This window comes from Typopeltis vanoorti, chromosome 15 (genome assembly GCF_054136105.1).
Source record: "Typopeltis vanoorti isolate ZY-2024b chromosome 15, IOZ_Tvanoo_1.0, whole genome shotgun sequence".
Taxonomy (NCBI): domain Eukaryota; kingdom Metazoa; phylum Arthropoda; class Arachnida; order Uropygi; family Thelyphonidae; genus Typopeltis; species Typopeltis vanoorti.
The window spans coordinates 108,851,907-108,874,718 of NC_143563.1; the positions used below are offsets into that span (position 1 = coordinate 108,851,907).

Sequence of the window (22,812 nt, forward strand, 5' to 3'; positions counted from 1 at the left end):
CTTTGGCAAGAGACAAAAGGCTCGACTGCCATTTGGACAGGCTGCAAGTTTCCTGCTTTTTGCTCTTTGAAACTCTATCCTGAAAGCATTGATAGCTTCCTTGCCTCCATTTTGGGCTTGAGTATAAGTAGTAAATGAGGATGGAGTGCTTGGTGTGAGCCAGTTATTATTATGGTTGATTTCTGATTTGTATAGCCTTGTCTCATCTTTTCAAGAGCCAGGGTTTAATTAGGGGAACATCAGTTCAGGGTAGTGTGGGAAATGTATGTTTCCATGCCAGTGAGGTGATACATTCGGTGCATATGTTTGGACTGGAAGACTGGAAACAATAGTCCAACCATGGGAATGTACAGTGATATTGCTAAACTTTGCAAAAGCCTTTGACAGGATACCACATGGAATCCTAATCAATAAACTGCAGCATATAAAGATGGATATGAAGTTGGTATATTGGCTAAGAGGGTTGTTGATGGAGAGATATCAGAGAGTAGTTTATTCAGGAGTAGAGTCCAGAAGAAGAGCTGTGACTACTGGCATGCCACAAGGTTGTTTTCTTGGGCCACTGTTATTCAATTTGTATATTAATGATATAGGAAATGATCTGAGAGGAACTATTCAGTTGTTTGCCAATGATGCAAAAATTAGGTAAGCAATAATTAATACAGATGATGTTAAAATTTTGCAGGATGATTTGGACAGACTGGCAGTCTGGGCAAAGGAGAATGAATGCTAGTTTAATGTGGCAAAGTTATGCATTTTGGGGTGAAAAGTTACGAGTTATATACCACACTGATGGAACTGTACTCCAGAAAATAGATGGAACTAGAGATTTGGGAGAGGAACCAGAGGCAAGTGACCAAGATGGAAGAAAGTCTATGGAATGAATCTTACGGAAACAATTGGAGATTTGTGAGTTACAGAAATTAGTTGACAGGTGAAAAAGGTATGAATGATTGAAACATCCAAATTATTGAAGGATTTTTACAAGATTAATTGAGAGGAAATTTTTCAGGTCTGGTGGTAGGAGAACTAACAACCATCCTTGGAAACTGAGCAAGAGTGTAGTTAGCAAGCATCTTAGAACTAGATTTTTTGCTTGGACAGTTGTGAATGGGTGGAATAGGTTACCAGAGTCTGTTCTGGGTGCATGACTGTAAATAAGTTCAAATCAAAGTATGATGGATGCTGTGCAAATGTTGGATAGTGCTTGGCATGATGTTTAGGGCCTCCTTCGATGAGTCTAAGGAATCCATGGAATAATAATAATAAATACCAAGACAGAAGCACATGGTAAAAACAAAGCTAAGTACTTGCATGGAAACAAATTCAAAAATAGCAAGGAGTGAAGCAGCATTCAAGCTAAGAAGTGGTTATTCACTACAACAAGTATGAAAGAGTTGTCAGAGAAGAGAATATTGAACTCCTACATATGAAATATAGCATAGCACCATAGTTGGAAAAAGGCAAGCACGAGGCATTCGAGACAATCATTGTCTCGAAACAATGATGCAGAAGATTTGAAAAGATGAGCTGGACAGAGAAAGGAATGAATTAAGAAGTTTCAGAAAAATCAGGAAAGAAAAATTCTAAACAACAATGAGATATGAAGATCGAAATGAACTGAAGGCATGACTATCTGCTCATAACAATAACTGAAGGGAAAAAATAACGAGGAGACCACAAAGACACTGAAGAAATACATTTTCTCTAGCAACTGAAAGACAACATGCAGTGGTGACTGAATGGTCTTTTGATCTTTGAGTAGGTTGTCTACTCAAAGATCGAAACAAATCTAATTGGTTAGAATTACAACCAGAACAATAATGCTATGAGACAAGTATATGATCTGTTAATTGCTTATATATGTTGTTCTAGTGAGTTTGCTGGTTTAAAGGATAAAAAAAAATTATTTCCAAGAGTAAACTAGGTATCATATAGCAAACCTTACTTGTAGAAGTGTTTATACAAGTTCAATGTTACTCTTCAGAGTATTTGATGTAATTTTTATATTCCTTACTTCCAGACTGACAAAAAAAAGTCAGATAAACTACAGGTGCAAGAAATCATTAGCATTTCTTGGTGTTTTTGAGATCTCTTGCACCTGTACTTTATCCAACTTTTTATTGTCTTTTTTTTAATATAATAATAACTTCATTAAAGTAAGTTTATCCTACAAATGAGGAAGCATTTCAGATATAATGTAATATATCTCAAATGGCAAAGCCTTCCTAACATGAATAGATATGATGGATTATGTTTTCCATTTGTGATGGAATGTACAAACATGGGACATGGAATCTTAATGGTAAGATGTTCACCTTGTCATAATTTATATTTATGATATTAATGCAAAGAATTGTTATTCTTCCCATTAATATATAAATAAAATCTTGCTGTTCATGCTAAGATTTTCACTGCGTATGCTACGATGCTATTATCATCGTAGTTATCGTTATAGTAAAATATATCAGTGCTGTATCAATAGATGCTATTGTCATCGTAGTTATCATTATAGTAAAATATATCAGTGCTGTATCAATGGATGCTATTGTCATCATAGTTATCGTTATAGTAAAATATATCAGTGCTCTATCAGTGGACTCGACGGGTTCTCCTACCTCTCAATGCGACCCATCAACACGAACAGTGCAGCATGCTCTTCGTGAGATGGGATTTTTCAGGTGAACTGTGAAGAGGAAGCCTTTCATCTCAGAGGCAAATGCTCAGCAGAGCCTGCAGTGGTGTCAAGAGCATCAGCACTGGGCCAGTGAACCAGTGGGCAAAAGTGATGTGCAGTGATGAGAGTTGCTTTACTCTCTACCAAATGGGTCTGGAAGCATCCTCACAAAGTTATGACCAAGACTTTCTAGTGTCCACAGTGAAGAACTGTAATAGTGGAGTCATGGTATGGATAATGTTCTGTTTTGCAGGTGCGAGGCCCATATGTGTGGTGTGATGTGAGTACGAGATTCAATACCTCTAAGTACCAGGACAATGCGCCGTGCCATGCTGTACATACAACACAAAGGTAGTTCACAGAGATCATCTGGAGCGTACATAAGTATACAGAACAAGCTGAGTTACATCATTAACTGTAAGCTAGAGAAACAATGATTTGATCACATGTTATTCTACTGACATGACCTCTGGTGAAAAAATAAAAAATAAAATAAAATAAAATAAAATAAATAAATAAATAAATAAAATAAAAATAAAATAAATAATAAATAAATAATAAAATAAAATAAAAATTAATTTTTATATCAAGCTAAATTCTATTTTTACAATGACAGGGATAAACATTCTTTTAGATGGTTTTCTTTCAGAAACAATTGGTGTCCTATTTTTAGTATTACAATTCTTATTTTTTGATTTACAATACTGGATTTTCTACAGTCCTGTTTATAGTTGTTCTTGGTGAGGAAGGTCGAATATATACCTTCCAAATGTTTGGGATTTTTAAACCATCATTGTTGTTCAGATTGGGGTGGTTGCTGATAATCTCCCAGGCTTCCTTGAATTTCCGTTCATACCATGTTCTAGTGTGATGTAGACAGCTGGTGGTTTTCCAGTCAATTCTGTGTAAGGTATTCAGGGCATGATCAGAAAGGCCAGCTTCACCATAATTATTATATTTAATGTGTCGTTTATGTTCTTTTTGTCTAATAGGAATAGTGCATCCTGTTTCTCCTATATATGGTATGTTGCAAGTACAATAGATCCGGTATACTCCAGGGCGAGCTAGTGGAGGGAGTGGGTCTTTGGATGAGTTGAGTAAGTTTTTTAATTTTGCAGAAGGTTTAAAGGTGGCTTTGAGGTTGTACTTTTGTAGTACTCTGTTTTTTTTTCTGATATTCCTTTAATATAGGGAATGGTTATAGTTTTACTGTAGTCTGGTTTTTCTTTGTTTTTTATTGTGGTTTTGTAGAGAATTTTATTTATAGTATTTTGGCTGTTTCCGTTTTTTTGTAGGTTATTACTGATAATTTTAAACTCGTCTTTCAGTGCCTGTTCACTGGAACAAATCGTCTGAGCTCTGTTTTTTAGCGTGTTGATGACACCTAGTTTTTGTGTTGGGTAGTGGTATGAGTTTATGTGTCGGTTTTCGGTAAACAGTGAAAGAAAGATTGCCCGAGGGAAGACGTGTGACAAGTATATCTAGAAATGGAAGTGTGTTGTGTTTTTCAATTTCAATTGTGAACTGTATGCGTTTGTGTTGTTTGTTTAGGTGGCTAAGGAATGTGTCTAATGTCTGGCGGCCATGGGACCAGATCGCGAAAACATCGTCAACGTTTCATTTTTATTTATTTTATTTTATTTTTTTATTTTTTCACCAGAGGTCACGTCAGTAGAATAACATGTGATCAAATCATTGTTTCTCTAGCTTACAGTTAATGATGTAACTCAGCTTGTTCTGTATACTTATGTACGCTCCAGATGATGATCTTGATGTGAAGATCGAAACGTTGGGATAATAAAAAAAGTTTTTTTAACATGGTTGTAAATTCCATAAAATTTTTAAAATGAATGCTGATCACCGTGTAACCCTAAAAGAAAGGAGTAGTTCACAGAGGTTGGCATTAACCTGTTGACTTGGCCAACCCAGAGTACCAATTTGAACCCGATTGAAGTGATGTGGGATGTTCTGAAGCAGTGTATACGTCTGTGTGCACTGCTTCAGAATATCCATCACCATCACAAATCACCAACTGTTGGAGCATTTGAAAGCTGAATGACAATGTATCCCCCACTAGATCAGTCTCAGCAACTTGTAGACAACCTTCCATGATGTGTTGTAGCACTTAATGCTGCAAAGGGTGGCCCTACATGTTATTGACTGCATCCATCATGTATGGCCTGCCAGACAAGTAGTGTCAGGCTACTTTTGGCAGGGCAGTGTACATATGTGTGTGCATGTGTAAAATACACACGCGCGCACACAGTCTTGACATAAATACTGTTACAACTTACGTATACCCCAAAATGCCAAAAGAACTGCATGAGCCCAGTTCTGTTAGTGGTGCTGTGCACAGTCAACATTTGAGTGTTTTATCAATAGATAGTTCTCTAGCTGTACAGGTTAACATGCAGTGGGGAATTTATGAGAATCATGTAGCTGTAATAGCACTTCACAAGGTTGGAATGCAGCCACCTACCATTTTCAGCAAGCTAAAAAAACACTTGGGATCAGTGCTGTTTGTATTTGGACTATTAACCGTTTATGACACTACAAAGGACATATCTGACTACCTAAGAACAGGTCGACCATGATGCATTAGGGCCAAACAGCTTGTGAGGGCTGTGCTGCAAAGGCATGCCTCTGCTGTAATCCTAGGAGAATGCAAGTGATGTCGCAAGAACATTTTGCAGAGAATGATGGCACATGTACAAACTGATGACCCAGGGGTGAGAGCCTATCGTTGTACTGAACACTTTCTAACACCACAACTTATGCGACAGAAGGTGATAAAATCAAAGGCACTTCCAGCAGTATGTAAACAACAGACACAGAGATATCCTCTTCACAGATGAGATTTTCATCATTGAAAAATTCATTTAACAGCCAAAACAATCGGGAATATGCCCATGGTTGCACAGCATGCACCATAGCACCCAGGATTCAGAAAGGTCATCACCCCACATCATTAATGGTTTGGCGAGAGGGTCGCCATATGAGAGATATCCAAATTGCATTTCTGTGAGAAAGGAGTCAAAACCTCTGCCAAAGTATATCAAGACTTTGGCAGAGGTTTTTTGCTGGAACCTGTGGTACAGTCCCTGAACAACACTTTATTTCACGGTAGGCAGTAGACTTTCAAATAGGACTCAGCCCCTTCACAGAAGGCAAGAACCACACAACAGTGGTTGGAGGCAAATGTGCCCAACCACATATCACCAACTGAGTGGCCATCTGGAAGTGCCGATCTGAATCCATTGAGCTTCAAATTGTGATCAGAGCTTGAGAGAGTAGCCTGCAAGAAATGACACCCCAGGATTGACAGCCTTAAGGTAGATTTGGAACAAGCAGTTGCAGTGTTTCCATTGGATGTTGTACATGCCACCATCGATATGTGGCCTCACAGACTTCAGCTGGGCATGAAGGCAAATGGGGGACATTTTGAACATTGGGTGCTGTTATACGTGTGGTTTCTATGTGATGAAAGTTGTAAATAATTTACTGATAGATTTAAGGTTTATGCACTGTTCAAGTTGTAACAGTATTTATAGCTAGACTAGGTGTGTGTGTGTGTGTGTGTGTGTAATATTTAAGCACCATCATAGCACATTGGAAGAACATGACATTGCATCCTTTGACAGGAAAAGACCTCAATTCGATCCTTGCTGTCACGAGAGGAATCTTTATATAGACTTTTTCAATTGAAGATGAGTTAAACGATCGCATATAGACGTAGCAGGGATTTTTTTTCCCTAGAAAACTGGTTTTTCATCTTGCATAGGCAAACTGGCCTCGAGTATACACACAATTTACAGACAAAAAATACCACTGAAGATGGTGTGCAGCCGGTGGAACTGTTTGATGGCAGTGTAGTCATGAGTAGTTGGAAGATTAAAAAATTCCAAATTTTAAATTGGCTAATAATTCTACTGATTCTTGTAAGACTTTTCAGAATCAGTAGCAGATTTAAAAAAACCAACCTAATCTTAATAAATATGATTCTGTTAAACTTCCCAAGATTTGGGAAACTTTACTTCTTAGGTCTCCCACCCAACAACTAAGACTAGCCAACAGCACCTATAGAGGGTGCCCTTTATAACACTGTATTTTTGTGTGTGTTATTACAATTTTAACATTGGATTCCTGAAGATGTCTCTGTGACAGAGACGAAATATTGAAACAATTAAACCTGCTGTTTAATTATTTCTCTTTGTACTGTAGTTATTCCATTAAATTGTATTATATAGCTATTTCAATATTTATACTTATGTCATGCAGTATAAGAATTATTCTTCACAAAAAATGCATAGGAGCTGCTATTCAATCAACAATAGTTCTTCCCAAAATTAAACAGAAAATCCTGTGAGAATGTCCCATTTGCAAATAATATGTCAATTCATTTCATTTGACTATTATGCCTGTATACTTAATAAAACATAATGATTAATTTATTCTTTACAGCATTTATTTCCAATCAAAGTATGGAAATCAAAATGCTCACAGTGAACTTTTGTCAGTCACATAGGACACTTCATGTCTAGGCTTGTTAATAATCTTCTTAACAATATCCCTTTCTTAGATGTCAATAATTCCTTTGTGTTTACTAAAAGATTTGTATTTCTATATTTTTCATCAGTATACTCTTGTTTCACGTCTACTATCTATATTCTTGTGTCACATTTACTATCTATACATGGCAAGAATAAAATTAATGTTGTGCAGAAATAATATTCTCTTTTGGATTCTTTCTGCCATAATGTTTTAAATAAGAGGAAGCATTAACACACTTTGCTCCAAATCATTCAAATATAATTCCTGGACAATTTTATATTATGAATTACAATATTAGAATACTTCCAAATACAATACTGATATTAACAATAAAACTCATTACAACATTTATACATTGAAATTATGTTTAAGTTTAATTATAATTTTTATAATTATAATTAAATTATAATTTAAGAACAAAATGATATACATTGTACTTAAAAACAGAGTAATAAAATTTAGTTTTCATGAATAATCAATCGTGTATTTATTTTGAATATGTATTCAAGATATGCAGAACCTGCTATCCACATTTCAAGGTTTTGATGATTTTTTTCCTACTTTAAGTATTGACATGTTCTCATTATTAAATTCCTCTTTGGTATTTTCTAGCAATTTTCTATCATTTCATACTTCATTGAATAATTTTTCAAATTACTCTATGCATCAAAAATATCCCTTTCTTCAGATGTTTCTTTGATTCCTTGCTTAATTACCTAAATTTTCTTAGCCTTTAAAACATTTTACCATCTTCATAATATATAATATCTTCCACAGATGGCTTTCAGAGCGAACTTAACATCTGGAGAAGTTAAGTTTGCTATAGTGAACTTATTTTAGAACAGCATTCTGCTTATGAGAGTGTTAGTTAGGACTTTTCATTAGTTCATTATAGTGATGGATTTGTGTTTTCTATAGTGAAACTGACTGTATATTCTTTCCAAGAGTTTTCTGTGACTTGTTTGGCTATTTTTACACGTAGATTTCCTATACATTTTTCTTTATGTTCTCTAAGAACATACACTGGCTTATCAGCCAAGAAATTTCCATATTCTCTCTCTCTTTATAGGAACTTTCACCATAAAATTCTTATTTTTCTTTCTCAGAAAACAACTTTACTACATGCTTTCCTGGCTGAGGTAATCAATGTTTTCTTCAGATTCTGTTACTCAGTCTCCAAGATTTGGCTCTTCTATCCACACTCTTCTTCAGCTTTCCTTAATATTTGCATATCTGAGTTAATATCTGGGTGTTTTTCCCCAGGGATTCTTTTCAAACCCCTTAGTGACCGAATGTTGAAGAGTGACCAAGCATTGAAGAGAATAACAATGAATATCATTCTTATCCTCTTCAACACCAGGCACATGCTATTTGAAATCCCCTATACAAAATCTTCTGTCTTGGACAGAAGATTCTCTCCACATGAATTTTTATGCACAAATTTATGTTGAAACATAGTGTTTAGTAATGATCAGTCCAAGTTCTGAGCAAAAATAAATTCAGCAAGTACTTGCCCATTATTAATAGTGCTGCTATTTTCTTCCAAAACATTTCTATATGTCACAATTTCCTTTCCTATTCTGCTATTTCAATCTTTGACAAGGACCAACTATTCTTTATGTCAGTTGCATGACAAAAATTATCCTGCTACTTCCATTCTATGGACTACAAATGAAATTGCTTGACTTTCATGTTTACCTTCCTTTCTATGTAATATCATCTGTTTTAGTCTTGATGCTGCTGAGATGAAGACTAAAACAGATGATATTAGTCTTCATCTGTTTCAGTCTTCATCTCAGCAGCATCAATAATGTTGATATGGTATGTTTCCAGTTCTGCTAGTTTCACTTCTTTTATGCCAATACTTCTTACAGTAATGATGCCTACCTTCAGTTCTGCTTGAGGTAGGAACCATTCAGCAGAATATTGAATTTGTTCCAGTTTTCACTGTTCAGCATGGCATAAACAGAAGATTGTCAGAATTAACAGGGCAATATTCTTATCAAGATGGCATTTACTCATGTTGGCATCATTTTTGTAGTGATTTAAGCTAATATGTGATGCAATTTGGCCAGCTAATTCTGAAAATGCTAGCCCATCCTTATTCATTTAGTAACCAGGTTGATGCTGAATTAAGAGAATCAGAAGCCTTCATTGGTATTCCATATTCTCTGATGTGGAGATCTCCTCAGTGTAAATGTTTGTATCAGATGGCTAGAAACAACAATCCACCCAAGAAAATAAAACGTACAAATTATATCCTCCTGTTTGGTATTCTTATGACAGAAAACATGTGGATGAGAATGTTTGTGAAGCAATACTTGACCAAAGAAAATCAATTAATCAATTATAGATTGTGACCTGAATTGTCTAGAGGACAAAATACCAACGGTATACTTAGAAGGGTCATTGGTTAGACACACATCAAGAACATTAGAATTAGGAGAGTTGTCATTTTTATCAGGTACTCTCATAGCCACTTGAACAATGGAAGTGCTTCTGTAGCTCAGTTGGTATAGAAAAATCCCTTTGGTTGGAAAAACCTGGATTCAAATCCTGTATAGGACACAAAGAACCTTTATCAGAACTTTTCAACTGAAAGGGAGTTAGCTGGTCTCATACAGAGGTAGAGGGTGTTTTCCTCCCCTCAGAACAGGCAAACTGGCCATTAGAACACATGAAGTTAACATACATAATACACTGTCTGTAGGAAATAACCCTGCCGAGGAGGCAAGAAACCAATGGACAAATAGTTCATTGGTTTATAGAGACAACAAATGAATTCTGGTAAACTGGGAAGTGACCTGGATAGTTGAATTTCTTTTAAGAAAAGTAGATGTGATTTGGCAGAATGGAAATTAAATCCTGCATCTCTCCATTTCGATATACAGGGGCTGGAAAAAATAATTTGTTATACACACATATTTCTTTATTAATATGGTATTGGGCCACTTGCCTTCAGTACAGCCTGAATTCTTCTTGGAATGGACTCAAGTTTTGAATAGTATCTGGTGGAATTTTGTACTATTCTTCTTGAAAAACATCAAGTTGTTTTAAAGACATTGGAAGTTGGAATCTGTTTCTTATTCTAGTCTCCAAAATTGACCACAGCGGTTCAATAATATTCAAATCTAGTGATTGTGCTGGCCAGAGAAGATGCTGAAGTTCACCTTCATGCTTTTCAAACCACAACTGTACAGTACACACTGTATGAATGGGGACATCATCATCTTGGAATACTGCATTGTTGTTTGGAAATAATGTTTGGATCACGGGATGCTCGATTACCCAAAATGTCCAAATAATCCCTTACAGTAATTCTACCATGAAAAGTAATAATGGAACCAACAGCATACCACGATACTGCTGCCCAGACCATCGTAGAACCACCCCCATTCTTTACTGTTGGAAACCACACATTCTAGATTGTAGGCTTCCTTGAGTATTGTCCAAACATAAACTCATCCAAACATAAACTGGAAATGTGTGATATGGTCAGATGAGGCAACCTTCAAGCTGTGTCCTAGAAGGTTGACTCATCTGACCATATCACACAATTTCCAGTTTTCTAATGTCCAGGTTTGACATTAGAGTTGTTACACCATATGAGCATTCTTCACAGTCTCTCATTTTATGTTTTTATTTAACACAAATTATCACTCAGTACAATCACTAATGTGCTTGCATGAGAACTGCAAAATGTAAACAAAAAAAAAAAAAAAAAAACAAGAACATTCAGTGCTGTCTCCTCAAGTTTTTTCAATGTAGCCTACACAAACAAATTTTATTCCTAAATATATTAGTGTTTCCATTATTTTGTCCAACCCTTGTAACTCTGAAAACATTACTCATATTACATGACAAAAGAAGTAACAGAAAGTAAACAAGAATTTGTTCTGGAGTCCTACTGTAATTTTTGGCCACTTCAACCACTAATAAGCAAAGTAGCATTAAACTGGGTGCTTAGAAATTAGTTCACTCCCAGATAGTTCCTTTCAGACCAATGGTTTTCTGCATGCTCATTAGCCAAAAGCTCTGCACAAATCCAGCATTTAAGGGAATTTTCCACTGTTTGTTATGGTGACCCAGCACAGTGCACAGGTTGCTATGGGAACCACACAACTTGCATGCCTTGCCACTTCTCAATTATATGGTGAAATGAAGCATGAATGAATGTAGTGTTACATATTGCAATGGTAATAGTGATATTTTAAGTGAATTAAACCTGTGAGCATAATCAACTGTGCTTATGCAGAGTTAATTATGCTCAAAGTATATAAATATGTAATATATACATGAAAACACAAGGTAAAAGTATTATTTATTAAATATACTGCCATATATTTCCATCTGAAATGAACAGACCATTGTCAGCGGCTTAACCCTTTCAGGACCATGGGACATATGTGTCCCCACATAAAATTTTAATTTATTTGTAACCTTTATGTCCATTGGGACATGTGTCCCATGAAATTCTATAAAACCTATAATTTTTTCCTACATAATGATGATGTTTTATGTTAAATAGATACCTAATAAAGTCATTTTAATACCTAAAAACTTTGTATTACTTCATAAGTCCTTCTGTTCCTGAAAGGATTAAAAGCAGTTGTTACAAGGTAGAATGCAAACAACTGATTTATTCAAAACAGAATGAGCTACGTGATGTTAAATCACCAAATCACCAACAGTGCTATGCTTTAACTTAAGAAAAGGTTAATCATAACAGTGTAAAAATAAATTATACACACACGTGGCCGAGTATATATATATATATGGCCGAGTGGTTAACGTATCTGCTCTCCAGCCAAGAGGCTGCAGGTTCAAATCCCACATGGGCATGGATGTTTGTGATTATCCACTCTCCCAATATGGACTGGGTCACCATGGGAGTATTAGACCCGAAACCTCCCACAATGGGAGAGGCCTTCATCCTGCAGTGGTAGAAATATAGGCTGCACACACATATATATAATACTTTTAATATCATACTCCTCAACAGATCATCAGATAGATGTAGTATCCAGTTGGTTTCTTAAGACCTTATGTCTATATAAAAGACCATCCTTGATTTTAATAGTAATTGAAAAAAAAAAAAAAGTATGAGTATTATATTATAAGTTATATCATATATATGCAATTTATTTTTACACTGTTATGACTAACCTTTTCTTCAGTTAAAGCATAGCGCTATTGGTAATTTAACATCACGCGGCTCATTCTATTTCAAATAAATTAACTGTTTCATTCTACCTTGTAACAAATGTTTTATAAGCCAATGACAGTGGTTTGTTAATTTCAGACTGAAATAATATGGCAGTATATTTAATAAATAATACTTTTACCTTATGTTTTCGTGTATATATTGTACAGAACTATGGCACAAGTCTCTCTATAAACAAGAAAGTATATAAAAGAAAGTAAAATATGGCTAGCAGTATGGAAAGTTGGTACAAAGATGGCAAAAAAGAAGTCATTCAAGACCATCAGTTTAGAAAGAAATAAAAAACAAGAACAAAGGCTGAATTTTATTACACTTTTATTATTCTATTTGATTTTTCTAGTTTATTTATATACATTAATAACATAGTTTTCTATGTTAATGGTTGCTTAAATAAAATAACAGGCAGACCTCCACATAACCTTTTAATGAATGCATAGAACAAATCAGGACTTCTGACCTAGCATCCAATCCTCATCTTCTCATGGTGTATCCCAGAAATAGGTTACACCAAAATATGAAATGATGGTACAACATGAGAGAATTTTATGCTGGTGGGGTATCGCACAGTCAAACAAGGACACCTTACGCACACACTGCTTTAGTCAGAAAACCAGGGAGAATAACAAATAAGCCAACTACTGGAACTAACTCCAGCTCAACATCTGCAGAGTTCAAGATTGTACCATCAGCAAAAGAAGCATGAATGGAAAAGAAATGTAGCTAGCAGAAGAACAAGATAAGTACCAGATTGACATAGTACTGAAGCAAAGGAGACAAAAACAAGTAGGATTCTTCTAAGCAACAAATGCAAGATGTGATATTTATGCAACAATGATCAAGTAAAATGAGTAACTATAGTATTCAACACTAAATATGAGCATAATCTTGAATGATAAGCGATATCAATTATCGATTTGGACAAATATCAGAATAGGAAACTCGACAATGCAATTTATTTGTGCCTATGATCCCACAGAAGATTCTACTAAGGAAGAAGAGGAAGAGAGGAATATCTAGAGGCATCAAAGAAGACAGGTAAAAGATAAAGTTGGTCCACGTTGGAAATCTAAACAGCAAAGTTGGAAATGATCAGCAAACATACAGAAATGCTTTATAAAAATCTGGAAAAAAAGAGCAAACCTAATAATAGCAACTGATTGATTTCTAAGCAACATTCCAAAATAAATATGTACACAAATTGACATGGAGAAAAAACACAAGAAATACTTCACTATGTTATTTTTGACAGTGTTGTCTTCATGCTAATTCAGAATACAAGAGTATACACAGAGGATTGATAAGTGATCACCATTTAATTTTGAGAGAACCATAAAACAAAATATTATATTGAAATATTTTGTTTTATGGTTCTTATAAAATATTTATAAGAGTTTTAAAAAGAATCAAAGTTGGACACCTTTTATGGATGAACTACAGACTCAAATACACAAATATTATTAAAGAAAGGATGAAAGATCATTAAAACAAGAAACAAAGATTGGAGATTCAGTGACAAACACTAAAGAAAACATGAATGTTTCAGTCAGAAAGACATATGGCGAGATTGTTTGCAAGGACTGAAAAATTCAATACTACATTGTGGATTCACAAAAAAGCATATCAAAAGTTCCTGGCAAGAAAGTCAGTATGTGCTCTGAGAGGGGAAAAAAAAAATCTCAGGAAGCAAAATGTGTCATCATCATCAAATTCTGCCGTGTACCCTCAAGGGGTGTACAGGATATGATAGTACTACATGAAAAATATTACATCATTACTAACTTCCTATCTACAATTTTCCTATAAATCAGTCTGTTGCTTGTCAAGACTCCAACATTATCAGATCTTATATTTCTATCATCTAAGGCACTTTGTACCGTATCAATCCACCTATATCTTGGTCTTCCTCTGGGTCGTTTTGCTGCCAACCTGGCAGAGAACACTTGTTTTACTAATCTTTCTTCGCCCATTCTGTTTAAGTGATCATACCACCTGAGATTAACTCTGCTAATGCATTCCTGGATGCTGACAATGTCAAGTTCTTTCCTAATATCCTCGTTTTTAATATGATATTGCCATTGATATCATCTGTTCACGCCTATAATCTTTCTCAGAACTCTCATATCTGCAGTCAATAGTCTTTGGTCAAGTGTTTTACTTCTCACCCAGCTCTCAGATCCATAAGTTAAAACTAGTTTGAACACTGCCTTGTATACAGCTAATTTAGTGTTCCGACTAATTTCTCTCTTATTCCATATGAATTTATTCAATTGACTTCCCACCATACCAGCTTTGCTGATTCTGTTGTCTATTACTATATTTAATTTACCATCTTCAGTAAAAATCGTGCCTAAGTAGCCGAAATGTTTTACTTCTTCCACAGGGTCTCCATTCACAACACAGTTAACATTTTCAATGATTCTGCCTATTTTCATTGTCTTTGTCTTTTTAATGCTGACCTTCATACCATGTCTATTACAACAGCTATTCAATTTAGTCAGAGAATCTTGCAGACTTGAAGCGGATTTATTTAGAAGTATAACATCATCTGCATAAAGCAAAGAGCTGACATTAACATTTCCAATTTTGATATCATGTTTAATACCACTTTCCTTCATAATGTGATCCATATAGATAATGAATAACAGAGGGGATAATGTACATCCTTGTCTCACACCAGATTTAACATTAAACCATCTTCCTGTACTTCCTTCAATTCTAACTGCTGACTTATAACTCAAATAAAGACTAAGTATTGCTTGATATAATGCCCCATTGACACCATATAACTGCAGCGTATTGAATAGCTTCTCTCTTCGCACCTTGTCATATGCCTTTTCCAAATCGACAAAACTTAAATACAGATCTCTGTTATATTTCCATACATTCTCGACTATTTGTCGTAAAATGAAGATCTGATACTGACAGTCTCTGTTTGGCCTGAATCCAGCTTGTTCTTCCCCAAGCTTTTCTTCCACAATTCTTCTCAACCATTTCTCAAGTATACTTGCATAGATCTTGCCAGGAACACTCAGTAGGGAAATACCTCTGTAATTCTCACATTCAGTTTTATTTCCCTTTTTATATATGGGTACTATGAGAGCCCTACTCCAATCATCGGGAATTCGTCCCTCTGTCCAGGCTTTCTGAACTATGCAGTGCAGCCACTGCAAGACTCTTATACCACCATACTTCAACATTTCCAGTTGAATATCATCTACTCCTGCTGCCTTTCCACATTTCAACCCTTTGATGGTTTTTTTCTACTTCAAGTATGAAAAACACTGACTGCATGCCCGGTCAGTGTTCTTTACCAGTGTGCTGTCATCACTGCTTGTTTCATTTAGCAGTTTTTCAAAGTAATTACCCCATACTTCAAGGATATCTTTTTCTCCCATCTTCATATCACCTTTATCATCTCTAACTCCTTTTACAGCAATCTTTCCTCCATTCCTAAGCTTCTTCAACAACCTCCGGAATATTTTCCCACCCTCTTGATATTTATTTTCTATATTCTTGCCAAAGTCCTCCCATGACTTTTGTTTAGGTAGTTTTACACAGTGTTTAGCATTCTTGCATTTGTCTCTGTATTCTCTAAGAGCACAAGCTGACTTATTTGCCAGGAACTTTTGATATGCTTTCTTCTTTTCCTTCACTGCCTCTTTAACTTCCTGTGTCCACCAGGGAGTTCTGATTTTTTTATCCTTGCATACAACCTCACCACATGCTTCTCTGGCAGAATCAATCAATGTTTTCTTCAGAGCTTACCACTGAATCTCCAAGGTTTGATTCCTGTTCTCAAACTCTTTCATTTTTTCTTCAACATCTTTGTGCATTTTAGTCTACAGGTCACATCTGCGAGATGCTCAACTTTTATTCGCTTTAAAACTTTCTTGCATGTTATTCTTTTCAATATGAAATTCAATTTTATCCTGCTCAAGACTAAATAGTGATCACTTCCAATTTCAAATCCTCTGTACACTCTGGTATCCTGCACCAGGGAGAAAACATCACTATCAACAATAACATAGTCAATGAGACTTTTCTTATTCTTTGCCTCTTCTCTCCATGTGAATTTGTGCACATTTTTATGTTGGAACATGGTGTTAGTAATAACCAGTCCATGTCCTGAGCAGAAATCCAACAGATATTTGCCAATATTATTAGCTTTGCTCTTTTCTCCAAATTTTCCCAAAATATTTTTGTATGTCTCACAATCATTTCCTACTCTGCTATTTAGATCCCCAACAAGGACCAACTTCTCCTTTTTCATTGTGTCAGTTGCTTTTTCTAAAGCCTCAAAAAATTCCTCCACTTCTACCTTAGTAGAACCTTCTGTGGGACCATAGGCACAAATAAGTCTCATTGTCCAGTTCCCTATTCACATATTTGCCCACGTTACTCTAATTGAGACTGACCGCCATTCAAGAAATTATCCTCGTATTTTGTGTTGAATACTATGGCTACTCCTTTTCCTTGATTGTCACTGCCTGAATATAACATTTTGTATTTATTGCTCAAAAAGATCTCACCAGTTTTTGTCTTTTTTGTTTCAGTCATCCCTATTATGTCGATCTGGTACTTATCTAATTCCTCAGCTAGCTCCATTTCTTTGCCATTCAGGCTTCTTATGTTGATAGTACCGATCTTCATCTCTGGTGATGTTGAGTTGGGGTTTGTATTCAGATTTGTTCCAGTAGCTGAATTTTTGCTGTTCGCCCTGGTTCCCTGGTGAAAACAACGGGGGCCTTGTTTAACCGGGCGACGCCCCAGCCGGCATGAAATTTTGTCATGTTGTACCATCATTTTTTATTTTGGTTTAACCAATAAGAATACAATTTGGTCGGCTAAATCCCAGATTGCCAGCCCATCCTCGTTCGTTCAGTATCCAAGTAGATACCCAACAGGATGCACCACGAGAATGTGAGGATTGGACATTAGGTCAGAAGCCCTGGTTGGTTCTCCGCATTCCTTTAAAGGCTATGTGGAGGTCTCCTCTCAGTTATACAGCTTTGATCCTTAAGCACCCTGCAAAAAACTAGCTCAAAAAATTCATGGGAAGCTTTTGGTTAGAATAAAGAAAATAAATATTAACAAGGCTATAAATATTCTGTAGGCTTTTGAAAAACTGCAAAAATGGAAGAAAGAATACTGTAAAAGGAATCAGATATGATAATGTGACATGAAAACTAAAGATATTCTAGACGTCTGGAGTAATTACTTTCAAAGATTGCTGAATGAAACAAGCTGTGACAACACATAGGTAGTCAAGTGGAATGCAATGAGAAATACATATCAATACTTGAAGATAAAGCCATCAAAAACCTGTAATGTATTTGACCAGAAATGCTCAAATACAAAGGTAATATAAAAGGCTTTACAGTGGATACACTGCATAATTCAGATAACCTGGTCAGAAGGTTGAATTCCACATGACTGGAGCAAAGTTTTCATGCTATCTATCTATAAAAAAGAGAAATGAAACCAAAAGTGAGAATTACACAGGAATATCCATATTGAATGTTGCTGGTAAGATTTAGGAAAGTATACCTGAAATAAGGAAAAACTATAAAGGGAAACTTGGAGAAGAACAATGTGGGTTCAGACCAAACAGAGATTCAGATTTTCACTCTAACACAAATATTTTAGATATCATAGGGATATAGCAAGGATCTACAGTTTTCTAGATCTGGAAAAGGCATATGTGGTGCCTAGAGAAAACTGTTCAAAACAGTGATAGGACATTATGCCAAGCGACACACAGCCTATATCTGAGTTGCAAGTTAGCAGTTAGAATTGGAGGAGGTAGAGGAATGAGGTGATGTTATACTTCTAAATAAATCAAGCATAAATCTGCTGGATTCCCAGACTAAACTGAATAACTGCTATAATAAATTTGGTAAGAAAATCAGCAACATAAAGACCAAAAGAATAGAATCAGGAAGAAATGCTGACAACTGCATCCTGAATAAGAATAAAAAAAAAACCTATGGAACAATAAAATATTTCAGTTTTTAGGCACAACTGTTAGTGAACATGGCAACACATAAAGGAAGTATGAAAACATCTAAAAGAATTGCAAAGCTAGTATGGTAGAAAGTCAAGTAAATAAATTTATATGGAATAAGAGAAAAATTAGTCAAAATATTTAGATAAATACAAGATAGTGTTTAAACCAATTTTAACTTATGAATCGGAAAGCTGGGTCAGAAATCAAACACTTGATTAGACTGGAGACAACAGATATGAGAGAGTTCTGAACAAGATTAGGAGAGCGAACAGCTGGCAACCATTACAGCATCGTATTAAAGAGAATATTAGAAAGAAATTAATCTTGTTAGTATTCTGAAGTGTTTGAGCAATGCTAATCTCATGTGCTATTGTATGGTCACTGGAACAGAATGGAAGATTTGATTTTTATGGCACAAAGACATCAAAGGTCATACTGCGCCAAAACACAGGTTACAGCAGTGCATATAGTAAAGGTTTAGTAGGATAATCACAAACACCCATGTCCTTGGCAGAATTCGAATCTGCAGCTCCTTGGCTGGAGAGTGAATACACTATTCACATGGCCACCAAAGCCAGCAGAATGGGAGAGGAAAGATGAATAAAACAATCTTCTTTTTTTTTTTTTTTTTTTTTTTGCCAATACAATGGGAAAAAGACCCACAGAACAACCAGGATCAAAGTGGATTGATATAGTAAGAAGTGCCTCAGATGACCAAAATGCTAGATTCGACAATGTCTTGGACAGATAGCAGATTAATTGAGGGGGGGAGGGATTGCTATTCATAAGTTAGTAATGATATAAAGTTTTCATGTAGTACTATCACAATATCCTATATACTTTGTGAGGGTACACATCAGGAATGTGATTATGATGTGCTATTTTTTTCCCCATTTTAATTTTCAGGATGTTTTTTTTTCTTTGTGAAATGGAAAAGAAAATGGTATCTGATCCTCTATGACAGATGGAGATCAAAAATGTCCAAAAGAAAAATGGTATTTTTTAATTATGATGATCTCTGATAGCAGCCAAGCAACATGCTGTGTGCGCAAATACCACTGTAGGAATGGATGTTTATGAATGTCTTTAAAGTACATGATACTGTGCGCTTTGATTAAATTAAGAAATTTTGTCTCTTAGTTAGGCTTTACTGATCTTAAAGTATTTGACTACGTAGTGAATATGTAATATTCAGCAACATAATGAATGATATCCTTCTTAGGAAGTCAAATCATACTCTCTGTGCAAATGCCTTCCCATCTACATATAAAAATGTACACTATATTCCATTTAAAATAATTAGCTAGTGTAGAGAAGGCTATGCTGATGACAAGTCAGGTACTTTGGCAGTGGATTTCGTGACTAGCAGATATGTTGCTATCACTACCAATTATGCAAGTATACTTTTATTTTATTTTTTTTAAAGTGTTAGAGTGGGGGAGATTTGATAAGATGACTTTTTAAACGTGCACAGCATCAATTTTCCAAAAACACAGGTCTGAGCAAATACCACAGGCTATGTGACCATTTCATTAATACCAGTCTGCAGGATTTTTTTCTGCCTGCTATTCCAATATGACAAGGAAATGAACAAAGGAACTATTTGAGGGTGGTGCTATTCAAATCTGTTTAATTCCAAGGTGATGATTTCTGATCCCTTAGTCTTCAAATTAAGATTCACTTAATATATGATGTCCTATGTTTTTTTTTTCTTAAATATATCACCATTTAAAAATGACTAACTACTAACTGAAGAAAACTAGTCTTCACAGAAATGAGAACTCAAATAAGTTTTAATAAATAAAATCTCAATCTTATGTTGTTTTTTCTCTTCCTCCCTTACTAAATTTTATTTCAATTTATATTTCAGAAATAATAAGATAATTTCTGTTAAGCTCTTACTTTTTTCCAATTGGTAAAATTACTTTTAATTAATTTTATGGTTATAGTTTATAATGGTAAGATATACCCTGGGATACAAATCTGAGCGCATTATAAAAAATTAATTTCTACTGACCAGCATTGCAATACTTGAAGTATGTGCAATATAGTTCTTTATATAAGTTAGTTCTTAAAAGTAGGTTTTCTATAAGACATGTACTATGAAAGACCTTGCCAATGTATGGATTTTATATTTACTCCTTTATATTTACTGGACTACCAAGGATACACTTGTAGTGGATTACTAAAATTTGGGAAATTTCTATATCTGCAAGAAAACTTTGTAATTCTATCACTATAAGTTTATGAAACATCTCATGTTATTGGTCAAACACTGTAGTTTGAACAGCATTAAGAGAGTTGCAGTGCATCTTGCATTTCTCCTCCCCCCTTTGTACTTTTTTTCCCTTCCATAATCATAATTCTAATACAAAGACTTTATACAGTTAATATGAATAAATAAATCACTGAAAAAGATAATGCACTTTTTGATTTTAGCAAATACAAAAAGAAATTCAGAACACAATATGTTCTGAATTATTTAAATTAAATTACTATACCATGATATTGCTAGTCTGCAAAGGCATTTGACAGGATACCAATTATGTAAGCTGAAGCAAATACAGATGGACACCAAGCAAGTAACATATGTAATAATAATAATATATTGAACTCTACCCTATTCTACTTTTCTAATGTCTGTCCATCAGACATTAGAAAAATAGAATATGGTAAAGCTCAACAGAGGTCACCTGGAACGTGTCAAAGTATAAGTTATGCAATTTGAAATGAAAAACAACAACAACTGAATATTGCACAGATGAAACAACACATGAAATTGATGAGGATGGTGATTTCAGAGTAATAGTGAACAGAGAGATTAAGTTCAGAAGACATATTGCAAAAGTAGGTAAAATAACTGAAAGGATCACTTGGGTGTTAAGAAACACACTGAACAAGCAGGAATAAGGAGATTTTCATTCCTCTTTATAAGGCTTTGATATGACCACATCTTGGCTAATGCACACATACTTAGTCATCTGGGTTTCTTGGGATATGGAAGCAATGAGGATTCACAGAAAACTGAACAAAATGATAACTAGCCTGGAGAGTGCTCCAAATGAGGATGGGTATGAACCTATAGTATGAAAGTCTGCAGAGTTAATAGGTGGAAAAGAGAGAGAGAAAGATGGTAGAAACATAAGTTACTAAAAGGGGTTTACAGAAGAGGCCACCCATAAAAATTATATACGAGTGCAAATAACAAAAATGACTAGTTTAAGATCTGTAAATAAGTAGAATAAGTTGCTAAAAGCAGTTGTGGGTGCATTGTAAGTGAATGACTTAACAAGGAGCAATATAATGGGAATTGAGTCAATAATGGTTAGTGTAGGCCTGCAATGGTGAGTGAATCTGGACTCCATAGATATACCTATGTAGGTAATAATATTTGCTTGCACCTTAGATGTCTGTAAAACAGCTAAAAGTTGAATTAAGAACTTGACACTGATTAGTACATGTGAACTGCTTTAAGATCTCTGCTTAATAAAAATAAAAGCAAATTTTTCTAAAGGAGACAGCAACATATTTATAAGAACATAATTCAATATTCAAATCAGTTAATGAGAATAAGATTGTGCACAGAAATCATACTTTTGCAAACCATGTTCAAACACTAATTAAATAAAATAATCTAACATCTTCTAAGCAAAACTCAAAAAATTTAGACTAAAAAAAACAAAAAACATACGATTAATACTGTGACAAACCATAACAAATACATTAATAGGACAGCAAGGTTATTTAGAGTAGTCTGTGCAACATTTATATTAAATTAAAAAGATAAAATTGGGTTGTAATCTTTGCAGCAATAGGAACAAATGATTCTGATCAGGACCCGCTGCTTTTTTAAAATTATATATATGGTGTTGCAAGCCACTCTGACTAAACAATCTTGCTAGTCTGAAAAACATATATCATTCTTTAAAAAAAATGAGTTTACAATAGCATTTAAGAAGTTTTCTTACCCTTTCCTTTCTCTTCTTTGATTTTTTTGTCTGGGGGAAGAGAAAAAAATGAATATATCACTAAAAATCATTTTTCGAGACTGCAAAACTTGTTACACTTTACATATTTATTAATTATTTTTATATTTATCCCACACACAAAAGACAGAAGAGCCTATAGCAAGTGGGTGCCATGTGAGGGCAGGGTTAGGAACAGAGTAATCTGTTGATATTCTTCTTAAAACTGTTGAAGATTACAGTCCTTTGAAATGACTGTTCCACAGAATTGAGGTGAAACGAATGAAAGATGACTGCGAGTAGTAGGTTCGGTAAGTATGCAGTTCGAATGTAAAAGGATGTTTAATAGCTGTAATAAGAGTTCATGTAGATCAGGCAGAAATAGGAA

General features: G+C 34.9%; 1 protein-coding gene across 1 annotated transcript in view; it reads right to left on the minus strand.

Moving 5' to 3' along the window:
- Nucleotides 1-22,812, minus strand: part of LOC150099065 (uncharacterized) — a 232,469-nt gene that overhangs the window by 131,817 nt on the left and 77,840 nt on the right. Inside the window, exon 5 of the mRNA XM_090405542.1 lies at nucleotides 22,428-22,457. Within this exon, the coding sequence (XP_090261668.1) occupies nucleotides 22,428-22,457 (30 nt within the window). The remainder of the gene's footprint in view (nucleotides 1-22,427; nucleotides 22,458-22,812) is intronic.